This window comes from Thermobia domestica, chromosome 8 (genome assembly GCF_964235325.1).
Source record: "Thermobia domestica chromosome 8, izTheDome1.hap1.1, whole genome shotgun sequence".
NCBI lineage: Eukaryota > Metazoa > Arthropoda > Insecta > Zygentoma > Lepismatidae > Thermobia > Thermobia domestica.
Genome location: NC_137461.1, coordinates 263,143,125 through 263,162,734, shown reverse-complemented (window position 1 = coordinate 263,162,734; position 19,610 = coordinate 263,143,125). Strand labels below are relative to the sequence as shown.

The 19,610-nt window shown below is 36.4% G+C and overlaps 1 protein-coding gene across 1 annotated transcript in view; it reads left to right on the top strand.

The window, feature by feature from the left end:
- Window positions 1-19,610, top strand: part of LOC145693596 (stromal cell-derived factor 2) — a 30,751-nt gene that overhangs the window by 649 nt on the left and 10,492 nt on the right. Inside the window, exons 2-3 of the mRNA XM_081769722.1 lie at window positions 11,908-12,103; window positions 18,586-18,710. Coding sequence (XP_081625848.1) covers window positions 11,908-12,103; window positions 18,586-18,710 — 321 coding nt within the window. The remainder of the gene's footprint in view (window positions 1-11,907; window positions 12,104-18,585; window positions 18,711-19,610) is intronic.

Below are 19,610 nucleotides of genomic sequence, written 5' to 3'. Positions count from 1 at the left end.
TACTTCCCTAGATTTCAGTGGAGTCATTCATTTGAATGCATTACTCGAGCAGACGGTTCTACCAGATCTTGACACATTTCTTACATTTTCAATTTTGGTTATAGCTTTGTATTTCTTTTAGCAGAGCATGCACTAAATGAGGAGCTCCATTACTACTTGCAGATTGACTTCAGGAGGGCTCAGTATAAATACAGTATGGACGTATGGCATAGAACACAATCCAACTTGTGCTAGGGGGCCACTAAAAAGCACGAATGCTATCTAACCTACCGGTACTAAAGGGTTGTCTTCGATGCCGGTAATACTATACATGAGAACCCCCTGATCTGCGTTTCTTCTGTGTTCTATTACCACTTCTACATGAAACACCATAAATTTTCTACGTAGTGGAATAGTAAGAAGTATCCATGTGCACAAGACATGCGATATGCGTTAAATCCCCCCCCCCCACACACACACACAGTCATAGATAAAGTACAAGGGCACTACACGTGCAGATATAAAGTAAAGGTTCGTTCTTGTGTATTTTCGTATCAGTCTATAAGTAAATAAAAGTCGCTTTGTTACCCCCTTTGTAAGTTCGTACATACTCAATGAATAATCCCTAAAAGTATGAGCGTCCTGCTCCTTCGGGAACTGATGCAGCTTCATGTATACTATATCCTCGATGCCTACTGTTTCATATGCTCCTTATACTTTTTGAGAATATTTTGTTGTTGAATAAATACGCACTTTGAGAATAGCTTTTTACTAGTTTGTCTTTCGTTAACTTGTTCGTGTTAAAAGGAATTCAATGTAAATGTTAGTTTTGGTGTTTACTCCATATGGGTTTACTTTCGGCGCACCACCCAAAGTAATTGTTCAAAGATTAGAATTCTTCACTAATGTCCCTCGTATTGTTTCGGAAATGGATTGCGAGAGGTGACATGAAAAGATCTCACATGCATAGTTAAAATTCAAGGGGGGCATCATAAGCAGCTGTTGAAGGTTAACAGGTTTTTTTTCGACTTGCGTATAAATACGAAGTCCGGTTATATGAGTAAACACTAGTGAAAAAACAAAACATGTGCTAGGTGGCTACTAAAAAGCACGAATGCTATCTAATCTAGCCAGAGTAGGGCGAAGTAGGGTCCGAGCCCTAGCGAGTAGCTGCGTCCGAAGGGAGCAGACGTGTCAGCAAAGGTGGGTATACGCATATGCGAGGGTAGTGAGAACGAGTGAGTTTTGGCAATAATATTAGTTTCAGTAGCACTTGTTATGGTTTCATAGTAGTTGCGTTCCACTTGTAAACAATACAACTTCTGTACGCGGTGCAGAAGTACACCGCTGGTGGTAAATAATTTATAATACAGTCACCTTTCCTATTCACTCGCTTATTTTATCCGTAGTGAAGCGCTTGTACGGATTTTACACTCGTAAACGTAAAATGCAGGTATATTACTTTATATTTAAGTCTATCGTTTGTAGGAATTCGTTCTTTATAAATATGTCTTCTCGTGCAAAGTATCGAATTCTACCCGTAAATCTTAATGTAATGAATGCAATGAATTTTACCCCAAAATATGATGCGCCAAAAGTAACCAGCACCGTTTATTCATTGCTTTGTGTTGTTTCTGTCACTCCACTGAGAGTGTTTTTATCCCACGTTAACGTGTACTTCGAGATAGTATACTTGATTGAGAGGGAGTTTGTGGTGGTAGCACTCTGCTGTGATGGTTCATGATTTTAAAGCATTGTGATTGGTTGGTGACGTGATGTTGTTATCCGGTCTGTCTTATGTTGTCTGTGTAATGGTTGTGTGAGTTACTCGGGCACGAAGGGGGGCGCGGTGGCTCAGTGGTAGAGCGTTCACCTCTGGTGCTTGGGGTCCCGGGTTCGATCCCAGCCCCCGCCAAGTGAACTTTGTGGTGGACAAACACCGTGCTCGTGGGTTTTCTCGGGGTACTCCCGTTTCCTCGGTTATTCATTATTCATTCATTCCACCATTTCACTCATCTCTCATTATCGCCGTCTCCTTTAGCCTAACCGGCATAACCGTGGGACGTAAAACTTACAGATTTCATTTCATTTTTACTCGGGCACGAAATACGGTTAGCGCGTAATTTTTCTTTTTTTATTTGTCCAGGATCGATATTACAATTTTGTAAATCATTTCTTAACGTTTTTGTTGTTTTATTCGTAACTAGAGGAGTTGAAATTGGTTATTTGGATATTGTACTAGTATTTCTGGAAGGAGTTGATGACTATAAAAGTAAAAAGAGTTACATCGTTGCCGTGTTACAAACTTTTGCATTCCGCTTCTTGGAACTAGTTCGTTTCTTCTCATGTAATTTCTTTTCTTTTGTACTTTTAATTTTTTCTATTTTCTTTCAGAAATGTAATTAAACCATCACTGTTTCACTGTCCATATAATCGTTTGAAAAATTTATTTATTTAGGCGGAATACCAACTAACGAATTTTACCCAAATTGGTATTACCTGGTAAGTTTTTCTTTTACGCAGTTCATTCATTTTCAATTCGTTCAATGATTCCGATTCCAAAGAGACTAATTTCTCGCATGCACTGAGTGGAGTTGTGAATGCACTGAGTGGATTATAATAAAAAAGCCGTACCTAAGGTTGAGATGAGCTAATTATAGAACAAATTAATGTATGGATTCTGCTTATAGACTATTTGAAGTAAAATATGCAATTTTATATTTCAGAAAATACTTTCCGTGATTAGTGTGCTCGCCCACCCGGCGACGCCGAAGGACGTTATCCCTCATACGTCTGATAGGTTTAGGGCCATAGGTGCTGGTACTACTAGTAAATATGTAGTGTATTAATAAAACTATTAGTATTATTTTTTTTATTACCTTTGATGGTAACACCAAGTATTCTTCAGTAAAGTTTATTTTCCAACAGTTCAATACAGTTATTTCTGGCTACTTTTCAAATAAGCATTCTGTAGAATCAACACCAGCAATAGCGTAAAAATTCTTGTCAAATTTAAGAAGCTTAAAATGCTTGGAGTTTCGAAGAGTACGTACTGCTTACTATTTCAAGTGCTGAATTCAAACTTCCGTACTAGTAGAAGTTTCGATGTACAGTGAAGAAAGCTTGCATTATCGAAAATAATAATAATAATAAATTGCTTGGGAAATTCCTGCAATTGAACGTACAAAGCTTCGGAACTGAATACTTCAACAATAAACCTATTTGAAAAAAAATGAGATGAAATCTTTCAGTTTTACGTTCCACGATTATGCCGGTTAGGCTAAAGAAGACGGTGAGTATGAGAAATGAAAGAAATGGTGAAATGTAGAAAGTGGGAGGAAACGGGAGAACCCCGAGAAAACCCACGAGCACTGTGTTTGTCCACCACTGAGCCACCGCGCTCCTAATGAAACTTTATTTTACGCTGTAGGATATTTAGTTTCATTTAAGACATATTGAAACATTTACTTTTAACTAACTAACTCTATGGCCTATGGAACCCGGAGGTTCAATGCCACGTTTACTAACGCTCTCCACTGACTTCTATCCTTAGCTAATTGCATCCAGTTTCTACTTTGTATTCCTATCTCTGCGAGATCCATCTTAATATTGTCCTCCCATCTGTGCCTAGGTCTACCTAATGGTCGTTTTCCGATTGGTCTTCCATTCTAGCTACATGACCTGCCCACCTAAGCCTCCTAGACTTGACGACCCTAACAATGTTGGGTAAACCGTGTAAATTATGTAGTTCCTCGTTATGAAGTTTCCGCCATTCCCCATTCTAGTTCCTCTTGGGTCTGAATATTCTTTTAGGATCCTGTTCTCAAATACTTTCAGTCTATGTTCTTCTCTCAGAGTAAGCGACCATGTTTCGCAACCATACATAACTACAGGCATGATTATCGTTTTATATATTTTAAACTTCAAATTCTTCGACAGAATTCGCGACGACAAGAGATTTTGAACCGAATAGTAACAAGAATTCCCTGCTTTTAGTCGACATTTAGTTTCTTCGTGAATATGATTTTCGTCTGTTAATATTGATCCTAAATATTTGAAACGATCCACTTTATCAAAAGTATTATTTAATATTTTAACGCATCCACAATTTGCCGTATTACGGTCACGACGCACTTCCTTGTATTTAGTTTTCTCTGCATTTACTTCTAAACACATGTCCCTGCAAGCGTTTAATAAGATCTCTGTATTTCTTTCCATTGTTCTCCTATTATCCTCTATTAAATTTACATCATCAGCATATGCCATAACCAGGGTTTGAAAAAACCCAACCCACCTGGGCCCACGTGGGTTTTTTTCGGGTATTTTCGGGTTTTATTGGTTTTTTTCGGGTTTAATTGGGTTTTTTCGAAATATTTCAATCTCTTTGGGGTAAAAATGTTAAAATATGATTTACATTTCATGAGTGTCATTGTCACAACTTGCAACAACTTTCTATTCACTGCTGTTTTGAAAAAAATGCCGCCATTTTGAAATTTTATATTGGATCGCCGAATAAATCTATACAGCAAATTAAGAATGTCTTGTGCTTTTAACCTCAAAATATGAACTTAAAAAGTCCGAAAATTGCGCCTTGTAACATGGATACCCGCTATTTTAACAAATGGACGCCATTTTGAAATTTTATGCCGCCAAAATATATACAGCTAATTTAGTCTCTAGTGCGCCTACTTTGAAAATTTCAACTTGAAAGACCTAAAATTGCGCTTTGTAGCGTGGATATCAACAGCAAATATGATCATTCCCTGTAAACAGTTTTCAATGTTGCCAGTCTGATTTTAAAAGTTGTAAAGCAATAATAATATCGTCATATTTTACGTCCCCTGTGTGGGACTCCGGGACAACATGGGTAGGGGAGCAGAGTTGTCTTCAACATTGGGAGGCGGTCAGATTTGAGGCTTATTCTGGGAGGTATCAATTTCATCTCACTTTCCTTTGTGACAGTTGGACACAAATCATCACATTTCTTACTAAAAGACACATTTCCACTCGGATTATTGAGGGGGACAGTTCCAAGATTGTAAGGGATATGTCCCCATCACCCCCCGGGATTTTCGCCAGTGGATATCAGCTATTTAAAAAAAAAGCGCGCCATTTTGTAATTTTACGTTGGTATGCTGCCAAAATCTAAACAGAAAATTTAGTGTGTCTGGTTTGTATCCTGAAAATTTAAAAGACCGAAAGTTGAACACTGTGGTAAAGGCAGACAAACTAACAAATGTAGATCGAGTCATCCTAGGAACCTCAGTGACGTTCGCCAAATATGAATACCAAATAGCTATATTAATTTAAAACAAAGACATAATTCATCAAAATGTCTTAAATATTTTTCAACGTAAAATAAATGGTCTTTCGATGCTTTGTGCATTCAATTACGGGAATTATCCGAGCACTTGTTGCAAGATCGTTCTTTTCCGAAAATTAATTTAAAACAATTAACAAAGATAGGCCTATAATTCATATTTTATAAAGTAAATGTTTCAAAATGTCTAAAATGAAGTGAAATATCCTCCAGCGTAAAATAAATAGATTTATTGTTGAAGTATTCACTTTCGATGCTTTGTGAATTCAATTGCGGGAATTTCCCGAACACTTCTTTCACGACGGGTTTTCCCTGAAAATGCAGCTTGCTTTACTGTACATCGAAACTTTTATTAATACCGAAGTTTGAATGCAGCACTTGAAATAGTAAGCGTTACGTAGTCTTCGGAGCTCCAAGCATTAAGCTTCTTAATTTTGACAAGAGTTTTTACGTTATTGCTAGTGTTGATTCTACAGAATGCTTATTTGAAGGCTAGCAACAAATGACTGAAAACTGCTGTTGGAAAACCAAATTTTACTGAATACTTTTGTTACCATCAAAGGTAAGAAATAATACTAATAGTTTTACTAATGTATTTACATATTTACTGTTAGTACCGGCACCTATGACCTCAAACCCGTCAACGTATGAGGGATAACGTCCCTCGGCGGCGCCGAGTCAGGAAACACACTATTCACGGAAAGTGTTTTCTAAAATATACAATCGCTTACTTTACTTCAAATAGGCTATAAGCTTAATCCGCACATTAATTTGTTCTACAATTATCTCAAGCTAAGGTGAGGTTATTTATTTATTTATTTATTCATTCATTCAGTGCATTTAGAGCTTTATAAAGGTGTTGTGTTGAATATTGTTGTCTATCTTAACATGCAAGCATATAATTCGCCCAAACAAAGTTTAAAATCTGATAAAAATAACTTTCAACGTGATCACCTTAGTTGTACTAATAATACACTAACAAAAAAGTCAAAAACCCAGGTGGGTTTTAAGATGGGTTTTTTCGGGCTGGGCCCACTTGGGCAAACCCTGGCCATAACCTGGTGAATACCGTTCAACTCTAGGCCCTGGTTGCTATCTTTGATTTTCCTTATGGCGTATTCCAGCACAAAGTTAAATAATAATGGCGACAACGCATCTCCTTGTTTCAGGCCATTTTCGACGTGAAAGCTCGTGGACAAAAATTTTCCTACCCGGACTTTACTTTGGGATTCACTTAAACATATCTTAGTTAATCTAATTAGCTTTCTCGGTATTCCAAGTTCTGTAAGAACGTTTTATAATGTTTCTCTCCTAACCGAGTCGTACGCCTTCTAAAATCAATAAATAATTGATGTACCGGGGTATTGTATTCCCACTTTCATTTACTTTATGAAATATGAATTATACAGGATGTTTCAAAACAACACCGACAACGTTTGAGAGATGATTCCTGACACCAAGATAAGACAAAAAATATATACCAACCTGGGTGCACAAATTGAGTTATAGGCTGCCGAAAATATGAAAAGGTGACCTTTAAAGGGCTATAACGCCAAAACTATGGGACCTACCGTAGTCGGGTCAAGACTTCACTTTGGAAGTAAGATGTACACTATCCAAAGTACATGTTTCAGAAAGTACTGTACTCACGCAACAATTTTTATACAGGGAGTTTTGCTACGGGCATATAATTTGAATTACTCACCAACTACCTCTATAAAAATTGTTGCGGAAGTACCGCAGGATTCAGAAACATGTGTTTTTGGATAGCGCATATGTTAGTTTCTAAGTAAAGTCTTGACCTGACTACGGTAGGTTCCATAGTTGTAGAGCTATGGATCTTTAGGGTTCATTTTTTCATGTTTTCGGCAGCTTATAACTCCGAAAGGAAGCAGTTGTGCACCTAGGTTGATCTGTATTTTTGTCTTGTTTTAGTGTCAGGATTCACCTCCCAAACGTTGTCGGTGTTTTTTTTTTTTTTAACACCCTGCATATTTGTTAATTGTTTTAAATTAATTTTCTGGGAGAACGGTCTTGCAACAAGTGCTCGGGAAATTCCCGTAATTGAACGCACAAAATATCGGAAGTGTACTTTAACAATAAAACCATTTATTTTACGCTAGAAAATATTTAATTTTATTTAAGACATTTTGAAACATTTATTTTGTAAAATATGAGTTATAGATTTGTTTTAGATTAATGTATTTGGTGTTCATATTTGGCGAATGTCACTGAGGCGATTGGGATGATTCGATCTACGTTTATTCGTTCGTCTGCCTGTACCACACATATAACAGGGTACTACTTTCCGTCTTTTAAGTTTAAATTTTCAGGGTACAAGTACGCCACATACTAAATTTCCTGTACAGGTTTTGGTGGCATACCAACATAAAATTTCAAAATGGTGGCCGTTTTTTCAAAATAGCGGGTATCCATGCCGCAATTTTTGTTTTTTTTAAGTTGAAATTTTCAGAGTAGATACAGAATACACTCTAAATTAGCTGTATATATTTTTTCGGTCGTTTTTCAAAACAGCAGTGAACAGAAAATTGTTGCAAGTTGTGACAATGATGATCTTGAAATTTAAATCACATTTTAACACTTTTACCCCAAAAGCATTGAAATATTTCGAAAAATACCAATTAAACCCGAAAATACCCATATGGGCTCAGGTGGGTTAGGCTTTTTAAAAAAACCGGATTTTTTTCAAACCCTGCCAGGGACAACCAGATTTCCCAACTCCAGGAAGTTCTAGAACAAAATTCGTAAAAATATAAACCTAACCATTATATCGGAATTCCTGTAGCAGAAGCAAATGAAATAATGTATGACTTTTTATTTACTAGAGGGGTCAAGCTTCCTAATCCCCAACTCTGACTACTCTACGTAAAAATTAAAAAAAAAAAAACTTTAAAAAATAACTACACACCTATATATATATATATATATACATATATATATATATATATATATATATATATATATATATATATATATATATATATATATATATAGATGAATACAATTCAGTCTGAAAAATATTAGATACTTCTCAGTAACACTGACACCTCTGCAAAATTTTCTTTTCCGTACGTAATAAGCAAACTGCAAAATCCTGCTTTCAGAATCATCAATGATTAACGCAACGTACGACCTGACAAAATCCACGTGACCTCTATTCCCTGCTGGGGGCGCGGTGACTCAGTGGTAGAGCGTTCACCTCCGGTGCTTGGGGTCCCTGGTTCGATCCCAGCTCGCGCCGTGTGGACTTTGTGGTGGACAAACACTGTGCTCGTGGGTTTTCTCGGGGTTATCCCGTTTCCTCCCACTTTCTTCATTCCACCATTTCACTCATTTCTCATTATCACCGTCTCCTTTAGCCTAACCGGCATAACCGTGGGACGTTAAACTTAGATATTTCATTTCATTTTTCTTTTCCGTACGTAATAAGCAAACTGCAAAACCATGCTTTCAGAAACATCAATGATTAACGCAAGGTATGATCTGACAAAACCCACGTGACCTCTATTCCCTGCTATATAAGTCAGTCTAACGTAGCGACTGGAACAGATTCATTCAAAAACAGGAACGAACTAAGCCATATCACTGAACCGAAAACATCAAATTACTGAATCGAAATAATGAATGAATTGCGTAATGGAAAGACTTGGCTATTATTTTGTAGGCTATTGTGTAAGTAATGGAAACTTGTAATGATCTCACCTGTGAGATGTATACTTACATAAACATATACACGAAAATTAAAGGTGTTAAAATAAAATTCCTCATAAGGTATCGATTATGCAATGTTTGCAAAGGTGGAGACAGTGTATTGACTCAAATTGCGCAACTATTGAAGTGTCGGAGAAGTAAGTATTAGTTGACTGCAAGATTATTGGTTGTGTAGATGATGTTTTTGAGTAATGGCGGAACTGACAGATATTATTTACAAGTATCAGGATAAATTAAGGCGTAGGTTATATCTACATGAACTACAGAAAGAAAACTCTTCAGGATTCGATGAAATACCTACCAAAACTTCAATTTCTATTGTTTTTAGGTTCGAAGAGAGAAAATATGTTAAAGTTTTCGCAGGAATCTGAATTTTTGAAAGACAATGTTAAGACAGGTTTGTGTTGTGTTTTTCCATGAATAATTGTTTTTGCGTATACCCACTATCGCTTTGCCTTGCTTCCTATGGATGCACCCCAGAACAGCTAAATGTCGATCTGTCCTTATGCGGGTTAATATTATTCTTGCTTTTAGTGATCACCTGGCACAAGATGGTGTTATATGCACTGTCGTTTTTATGGCATATGTTTGCACGCGTATTATGAATTTCTACGTAATTGGTGTGCAGAGTATTTTTAAAAATGCATGACTGCTTTTGTAGGATATTCGCGGACAGTTTTTACCAAGAAGCAAAAATATTTATACCGATAACGCTCAAGCCCCCGTAAAGTGAATCTGCACCCAGGAGTGAGATTTCCATTCATAAAAAAAGATTCTTAAAGGTACTAGAGGTAGATTTAGTGAAAAAAATATTTATGCGATGAATTTATATGTGAATCTGTATTGTAAATTTGCACCACGATGTTATTAAGTCTAGTTCTTCGAAGTTTTCTTCAATTCTTTCACGCTTGGATTTCTGTTGTAAATATGTATTCGTTATACAATACTGAGTGGTCAGCAAAATACGGAAGTATTTGTCCTTTTGTTGAAGATTAATGTTTGAATATCGAGGCTTTCTGAAAATTGGAGATTACGGCATTCTATAGAGTGGAGCTCTAGAGCCGGTTGTGAATATACTTAATGTTTTTTTTTTTTTTTAATTATTATTATTTATATTGATGCAGTGAAAAAAAAACTGTGTAAGAGCTCTTTGAAATTTTCCTCAAGCACAGAAGTGAGACAGAGCAGCACTTCGAAGAGACACTCAAATTAATGAACATAGAAGCCTTTTCCTTTTCTTATTCCGAGCTGGGCCTTATAGGAAGATTGATAACAATATGAAAAACCATAATGCTGCTAATTCTCTCCCCTTCCCCGTTGCGAAAATTCGTGTAGACGCCCGTGAGAAACATACCAAGCGAAAAGTCTTTTGTATAGATTAAGAAAATGAAAGTCAGTATCTAGAAAATTTATAGGTAAAATGAGTGATTCACAAAGATAATTTATAGGTAAAATGAGTGATCTGTATAGAAAGAGCAACATTTAAGGAATTCACTTCTTCAGACGCTGCACTTCTAGGTAGAGTAATAACATGATTAATTTAAGCGTCATTACTAAGTAAGCCATCGTTAAAAGAAGCAGTTGTACAATATTGTAAAATTTCTTGGGTAGAGCAAATATAGTACTCGGGATTTGGACTTTTCCCATCACCTTTTTTATTATAAAAAGTTCCTCTAATACAGAAGTATGTACAATAATAGATTCCTTTAAATGCTTTAGGTTAGAGTGTGGTAGGAACCCGATGACCAATCGTCGTGGGCTTTGAGGTGAGGTAACTCTCCTTGATCGGACGTCGTGAGAGAGAGAGAAGGAACCCAATGACCCTGGGTCTTAGGGCTTTAGGATTAGGTGTGTCTCAATTCACCAAGCGTCGTGAGAGGGTAGGGTAACCCAATGGCCGGGCGCCTTAGGGCTTTAGGTGGTTTGATCAAGCTGTGGAGATTGATGTTGGTCGAGGCGTGCAGTTCCCTTTTATCCTGTAGTGTCGGCTTCCTTCGGTGATCCTCATCCTTCCGACTGTTGGCGATGGTAGGCGATTCCTCTTCGGGACCGTCGTCTGTTTGTTTTTATTTACGATTAATACATGTAGTTCACACGTGGTTATTGCATGACGTGTAGACATGCGGAACCTTACAATATAAAGTCTCCTTGAGACCTTATGTGCGCTTTCCAAAATTGTAAATAGCATCTTCGACAGCCCAAACGTACTTTCCTGGGTTAATTCGTAATATACTTGTGAAGCTATTTTAAAACCAGATTGATTTTTAAATAGCGCCCTAACCCTCGCTTACATTCGCTCTGTCAAGCATCCGCATTTCCTGGTGGATGACATACCTAGTTAACATGGAAAGTTGACAATAGGATGAGAGTTAAATCCTCACGAGTCGGTTTTATGCACAACACAGCGTGTGTATAGTCATTACTCGTATTTGCCTGTATTGTTAATCTGCACGAGGGAAAAGCGAGATGACTTAATTTTAAGCGCACCAATAGAATCCAACCTTGTGAAGTACTAGAATACACTTAAAACAGAAAAAGAAAAAAAAAACACTAATAGTCATTATATGGTGTCCCGTATGTTTTAACCCATACGATTTCCCTGGTGTTACTACCTTGCTGCTGTCAAGAAAGATAACTGCTGCTAAAGTGTCCTAATTTGTAATAAGTAAGCTAGCTTATCGGCTACTGTAAAACTTGACGTTGATTACTTTTCAGTTTTGAGTACTGAAAGTATTTTTAAAAAGTTCTTTGCGTTCTTTAAGTACCTACTGTATCTTTTAATTTGTTTGGTAGTGAATAAGGATAGCAGTTTCATTGCACTTTTACTTATCTCAATTTTTATTATGTCATTGTAAACTAATTGTATTTCTTTTTAGGTAAGAAAGCACAGTGGGTAACATGTGGATCGGTAATAAAGCTGTATAATACTGACATGCAAGTCAGGCTTCATTCACATGATATTAAATATGGCTCGGGAAGCGGCCAGCAATCGGTGACTGGAACTGATATCCAGGAAGATGTGAATTCGCATTGGGTAGTGAAAGCACCAACAGGAGAGCACTGTATGAGAGGGTAAATAGATTAGATACCTTAAATTTATAGAGAGGATGCAGTAGTGGATCATTCCATGTCAATTTAACCACTCAGGACACCCATCGACGATGTTTATGAGATCTTTGCAGGAATTTTCAGTTTACAAGCAAGGGAATATGGCAGAATTTTAGATTTTTTGATTGCATTGTTTCGAAAGTGCAGCCCTTTAAAGGTTTATATATAACAACTGTGAGTATTGCTAAGTGCACATTAAAACAAAATTAAACATAAACAATGAATGGAAGTAGCTAGAGCTGTGATTTTTTTGTTATGTTCAATATACTTTGCAACACTGTTGACTTTTCTTTTATGTATTAGGTAATTTAGCTATTAAAATATGATGTAAATGTTAAAATATTTAAACTTGTGAAAAAATAAGTGAATGTATAATGTACGAAAAAATAAATTACTGTATCTTCAAAAGTTAAAGGTACAGGTAGGTTTTAAAGTAATCTTTATTAAAGAAAACAAAATTGCTTTGAAGTAATAAAAAGTTCCTGCAAAAAAAAAAAAAAAAAAAAATATATATATATATATATATATATATATCATAATACGGGGTGAGTGAAATATTTGAGCACCCTTTTATTTTGAAACCTGAAAGAAAAATATAAAATCTCTTACGGAAGATGATAGTAGGGCGAGAGCCCTATACGGTACGTCAACTTATACGGTACGTGGCGACAGTGGCTGCCATACTGAAATACGCCATCTTGAATGGAAATTCGAAATTTCAAATGGGATGGAGGGCATGTCGATATCATGTAACTGGCGTGGGTTTAGGAATCCGAAAAAAGTGTAACTTTCTTTTATATCGTGTATGGTTTGCACTTTATGAGCACTTAAAGGTTGAAAACACAACGGCACGCTGCAGCGCATATTTTATGTGGAGACCCTCCCATCTAATCCACAATCGTATTTGCCGTATCCATTCCGACTGCACACACAGGAGAGTGTCCTGAAAAATGTCTTCATACGCGTACTGAATGTATTCCTGTAGGTCACTTACATCGCAGTATTTTTCAACATACGCCATCTGGTTTAGATAGCGTTACAGACAGAAATCTTTGGATGTGAATTCAGGTCATCTGGGAAGGGGGGCATTCTACGGGGCCACAGCGATCTATCTGCTTCCCGGGGAGCTGTGCATCGAGCCATTGACACACACCAGTGCCATAAAGAGGAGGAGCCTCATAGTGTTGAAAATAAGAAGGAAGTTACCGTCTGAATTCGGAAGACTGTGCAGCAGAGCATAACAATTGTAAGAACTTAAATTTGTTCAATGAAATGAATATTATCGGAACATAAAATAAATTTAATATGTGAATTAGTCTATTTTCATATAGATATGACACATTTTTTGCATCCGTAAGCCCTTCTTATATATAATATGTGAAACAAAACATAATATCGGATTTCAGGACGTAATAGTTCGTAAGAACTGCAAAAAGAACAAACTTTTTACACAACTTTTACAGGAAATTAAATTTTGACTTACGGATTCTGTCATGTTAGCTTTTTAGCACTTTAAATTAGACATACAAGAGGAAGTTTTCCCGAGAGAAACAAAAGTATGGTTTTCATTAATTGTAGACTCTTTCATGTGTTCTTAAGATAGAGAAACAAAGTTAAGTTGTCCTGTGTGGATCTTTTCGTGCGTTTTATAGTTACATAATTTAGATAAACTTCTCGCACAAGACATATGTTATAAAGAAATCATTACACATTTTGCATTTTCATCACTAATGTTATTATTCAAATTTCGTCTCATTTCTTGAAGAATAGGTTTTTTAGGGGATGTGGAGCATTCTTTTTCTAGTAATACTTCTATCCACCCAATGTTCTCTTGTTCCAGCGACCTAACTTAGGGACCTTATACCTCCCAATTTTGCACTTTTGACAGCTGGTGCCGTGGTACGATCAGGGCGGATCCCCATACATAAAATATTCATACCTTTTTTTGTATACATTGAAAAAACAGTTTGTTCAAATAAACAGGACTATCAGACTCAAATATTGAAATATTGAATTATTTCAAAGGCTTCGCAAAATGACACGGCAGACTTTTTAAAATGTTCTCCATAAAATGGCGTACACCGGTATGTGCCCTTATTGGAGCTAACTTCTCAACTCGAGAGTCATTTTATGCACTTAGTCATTGTAATGTAACTTGTTGATAGTACTAGTGAAGTATAAAATCGAGTTTTGCAAAGCCCACTTAAGGAACAAATAATTTACACTTCTGTCATGTACAGATTCTGTTTAAGAAAAGTAAAGGGAAAAAAATCTTCATACCAAAGCAAGACATAATGGCATTAAGTGTTGAATTAAGTGATGGATTTCACCGTGCAATGATTGTTCCAGATACCTATCTGTTCCGATCTTACTTTAGTTCCTATCTGTAAGTAAAACTGGTGCAGAAAGACAGAATGTTGATGACCATTTTCCGTAATAGCTGTTTTTTTAAAGCATTGTGATGTTTCACGGTTTACAGGCGAAAACATTTTTCCTGTAAAGAACTCTGGAGGTGATAGTGGCAGACTATTCGTTCCGTTATTCTGATAGTGATAGTGTGGCTATTCTGTGAGTCCTCTCCTTCCTAACCATCTGTTTGACGGTTTGAAATCCAAAACTTTTGTCATTGTAATAGCATAGAGAGGGGTTGTTGTCATGAGCTATTTTCATAATAAGATATCACTGGATCACAAGTCCTAAAGCCTCCTTCATGATTCATATTCCTAAGAAATCATTAGCAAAAAATAAAGGAGTTCGATGCGTCGTAGAATTTGATCAGGGAAGTCTAGCTAAGCGATCAGCACTGAATTATAGGGATCGACAGTAAAACGCTAATCTAAGGTACAGGTTCAGTCTTAATTCATGGATTTTATTATGGAAAGCAAGTGTGCCGTTAGATTATTTAAGATCTTTATTTTTCTTTCCCTACAATATTGTTTCTTCCATCATTTATCATTCAGTGTTATTTATTAGTCTAATTTAGTTTATACTAGTCGTTTTCAACCCTCAGTATATGAATGGTCTCCTTGGTTCGATCTCACCTCGCGCCAAGTGAGCTTCGTGGTAGACAAATACTGTGGGGGAGAGTTCTCGGGGTTCTTCCTTTTCTTCCCACTTTCTTCATTTATTTCTCATCATCACCGTCTCCTTTAGTCTAGCCGACATAATCGTGGGACGTAAAATTTATAGATTTCATTTTCAACCCCTAGTATAGAAAGTTATTTTACTAGTACTGCTAATTACGTGAAGGTGTGTATTATTCTTATCCCAGTGTTTGGCAAGAAAATATCGGGTAATAATTTTAATAGCTTTCTCTTTCCGTTTTCATCGGAACCTGAGTACGATGGGGTAGGTATTTCCTTTTCGATTACATAAAACTCAATCCTTTCCCGTCGTAGTTAGACTTACACGGAGACTGTAGATTAAAACTTTCAAATACTAGTCGAATTTCTCTTTGTAAACCCTTAAATATCAATTTCCAATTATAAACTTCTAATTTCTGCTTGTAATGTGCGGATAATAATTCTTGTTAGATGTTCATGCAGTCTTGTAATATTATTCCACGAAGTTTTCGAATTCAAGCGAAACCTTTTGTCAAGCTTATTAAGGAAACGTTTAGTATACAAATAAAGGTAAAATGTGCGTTACGGAAATATGAGAATTAATGATGTTGGTATAAGAATAAAATCTCACGAATATTGGAAAGTTGCTTCAGTTATTGCATCCAAAAATATGTAAACCTTTGAGTTTTACGTCCCACGCTTATGCCGGTTAGGCTAAAGGAGACGGTCATGATGAGCAATGAATGAAATGGTGGAATGAAGAAAGTGGGAGGAAACGGGAGAACCCCAAGGAAACCCCCTACACACGGTGTTTGTCCACCACAAAGTTCACTTGGCGTTGGCTGGGATCGAATCCGGGACCCCAAGCACCAGGGGTGAACGCTCTGCCACCAAAAATATGTAATACAGTATTAAATAAATAAAAGTGAAAATGAAGATGATATAAGATCTTTTGTTTGTTGCTGTACTAATTACAAGATTTTTTCTTTTTTTTTAACTAATGAACGCGATAGGATACATATACGAATAAAAACATTTGCGTTGTATCCAAAAATAACTATAGTTATATATGTCGGTTCTCAGAGAATTATTACACGAAAATGCTGAAGAAACGAGTTTTTATATTAACAATTTCCTGTGGAAAAGCTCCCGAACTCCCCACGAGGCTGAGGGGTATTGCAAACCCCGAAAGAATATCTTCCATAGAATACAACCCCTAATCCACTCATGCTCAAAACACGACATTTATATGAATTAAAACAGAAAGACACACACACACATACATACGAAAAAAAAACAATTCAATATGGCACATTAAAATATAAAATAGATTAACTTCTTTGAAGACACCTCATTTTAAAAACAAAAGGTAGAAAAAAGATAACAAAAATGTCAGTGTTGTCAACTTAAAAATTATTTCTACATAAGAAATAAAATCCTTTTACGTGCAAAACTTTTCGTCAACTACTGTGTATAAAAATGGATTTATTAAAGGTATTTGGCATCTACTCTTATGTAACGGTATCTCTTGATCATCCAAAAAACCAGAGGCGCTATGGCATACCACCGCATACCGTCTCACTTCGACCACTGTAGATATATATATATATATATTAGGGTGTTCGAAAATTTCAAATTTTAACGTTGCACTCCATAAATTTGTTTTCCTTTATAAATAAGTAATACATGCTAAATTTCAAGTCAATAGCTCAATATTTAGAGATTGTGCAAGCGATTTAAAGTTTAACGAAATTAGTGCTATATTGTAGCTGTATTGACAATGTGGTACACTCTGCTTTTGTGCATTTGTTCTTCTCTAACTATGTCTGGAGGTGTAGCGACGTAGCAATATTCAAGCGTTTTAAAGAAGCTTGGAGCTCCTATGATTACACACTGTATGATGCTGCAGAAAGAAATATAGATTTGGCAAATATTAAGATAAACTTACAGATTTCGCATGTAGACACCTTCAATGTAGCTAGCCAAGGGACGAGTATCGTGAATTATTGGAACTGACTATTATCTTTCTTGGGGGAATCCGATTGCATCAGGCGGAGCTATTCATCACGCCAGGTGGATGACAAAGGCACTGTACGCATTCAAAATATGGCTTCCTAGACACCAACCTTACTCATTAGGAAGAAAAAAAGTTGATATCTTTGTGTACGTTCCTTTATATGAAAGTGTGGTTCCTATCACCAGTTGCAGCATCTACTCCAAAAAAGCGATCTCGAACTCCTGAAAAATCTTCTTAAATATGAAACAGACAATTCAGCCATTTACAAAGCCCAGAAAAAAAGTCGTGGTCATCTCTGGTACTTGAGCCAAGAACTCACTGGCTTGGCGTTCTTCAACGACGAACTATCCGCAGAAACAAAGCAAGAAATGGTGGAAAACCTGAACACAAATTCCAGCACGCCGTCCTCCAAAACGCTTGAAAATATCTCGAGATGCTCTTGTGTCACCACAGGATGACCAGATCAAGAATTTCGTAACGAAAAACACGAGCGTCTGAGTATTTGAACAACATTTCTTGCACAAATCCGGAGACTTGGGAATCCAACACATTACTTAGCTGGTTATGAAGAATTTAGACAGTTACAAGTAGTAAATGACCATGCAGAACACGGAGTTGCCCTCATTCAATAGTATAACGGTATTATTACAAAGGACGAGGAACAGAAACAGTACCCACTTCAAGTTGCTGCGGGCCACAGAAAACAATATCCAGACTATTCAAAAAATACTCTATCTAAGTAAACTCAATATGTGAAAGTGAAGTGTAAAAATAGAGTGAACAAATAAATTTTACAAAGTTTTAATAATACAAATATAATAAGCAAACGATGGCCTTATGCAGAGTTGTTTTGACGCGTGATTAGTGCCATACTAAAGAGTTCGACTAACATATGTTTCTTGCAGTAGTCAGACCTTTAATATGACGTTGATCATATGTCATATGTCAAAACTGCTCTGCATAAGGCCCAGAATGTTTTTATGTGTACTTGTATACAAAAATGTATGTAACAATATATCTGTATAACAATGTGTAAATACCAATAGCATTCACAACTTCAATCGCCTTGCGCAACCATTAAAAATTGTGAAAGTGTGGTTCTATTTAAAATTTTACCAGTGTATCTATTTTCAGGAATGTAATAAACGGTTGGGGTGCCGTAAGTGAAATTCGGAAAAAAATATTTTCCTTTCATTTTTAAACCACCCTGATAATTATATATATAAAACCGCGAAACACTTAAGTTTTAATGTTTATAGTTGTATTTGTATATACGCAAGATTTTCTTTGTATATTGTGAGGGCAGTAGTGTCGATAGCGTACATTAAGGCATGCTTCATCGTAGTTTCTTTTGTTTCATTTCACAGGGAGCCTATGAAATGCGGGTCAGTCATACGACTTCAACATCTCACGACCTCAAGAAATCTTCATTCCCATAGATTTCAGTCCCCTCTGTCGGGAAAACAAGAGATTTCAGCATATGGTGAGAAAGGTAGGCTAAAATTAAATTTTTTAGCAATATATCTACGTTACTTAATTACTTTGTAATGTTGTGTAATCGCAAGAATTTGGTAGTTAAATATATAGGGAAGTACTTGCATAAATTTTCATTAGAGCTATTTCTTTTTGTCTAAATAATTAGTACGGATACTTATAAATCATCCGTCTCCTTCAGCACCTGGTTGAGGATTGAAAAGCGTATTAGAAGTTATTTACTTAAGGGGGAAAAAAAATCGACGCATTTTTATTAAGAATTGGAAAATGATAAGTATTGAGAACTTAACTTGATTGCATGAAATTAAATTTCTAGTTTTTTGTTCCTGGATTTTCCCTTTAGGCTAAAGAAGACGGATGAATTACCGGATGCATAAAAAAATGTATACACTCTTTGAACTGTCAGAGAATTTATTTTCCAACCTACAAAGTTAAATTTCTGGGAGAAGTAAGGCTACAGTACAATTTGAAAAATAAAGTGTACCTTCTGGTCAGTTCCAAATGGTGGTTAAAGTAATTGTTCAAAATGGTGGCCTTCAGCATCGATACATTTCTGAGTACGAGTCAAGAATGCTTCCGTGTTTTGCACCAGTGTCCAATGAGATTTCTGTGCTCACTGTTTGATTCTCATCCCAAAGTATGTTCAGGTTACGTTGTTTACGACGATACACCTCGTATTTTACGATGCCCTATAAGAAAAAATTGAGTGGCGTAAGATCTGGAGAGCATGGAGGAAACTCCATTGGTCCCCCTGCGTCCTTTTCACTAGTCTGGTCCAGTTTCATCCAGATATGTTCGCACATCCCTATGATAGTGCGACGGACCGCCAACTTGTTGATAATAAAATCTGTAATTATCGTTCATTCCATGAATGACAGCGAAAATGGAATCAGCAGGC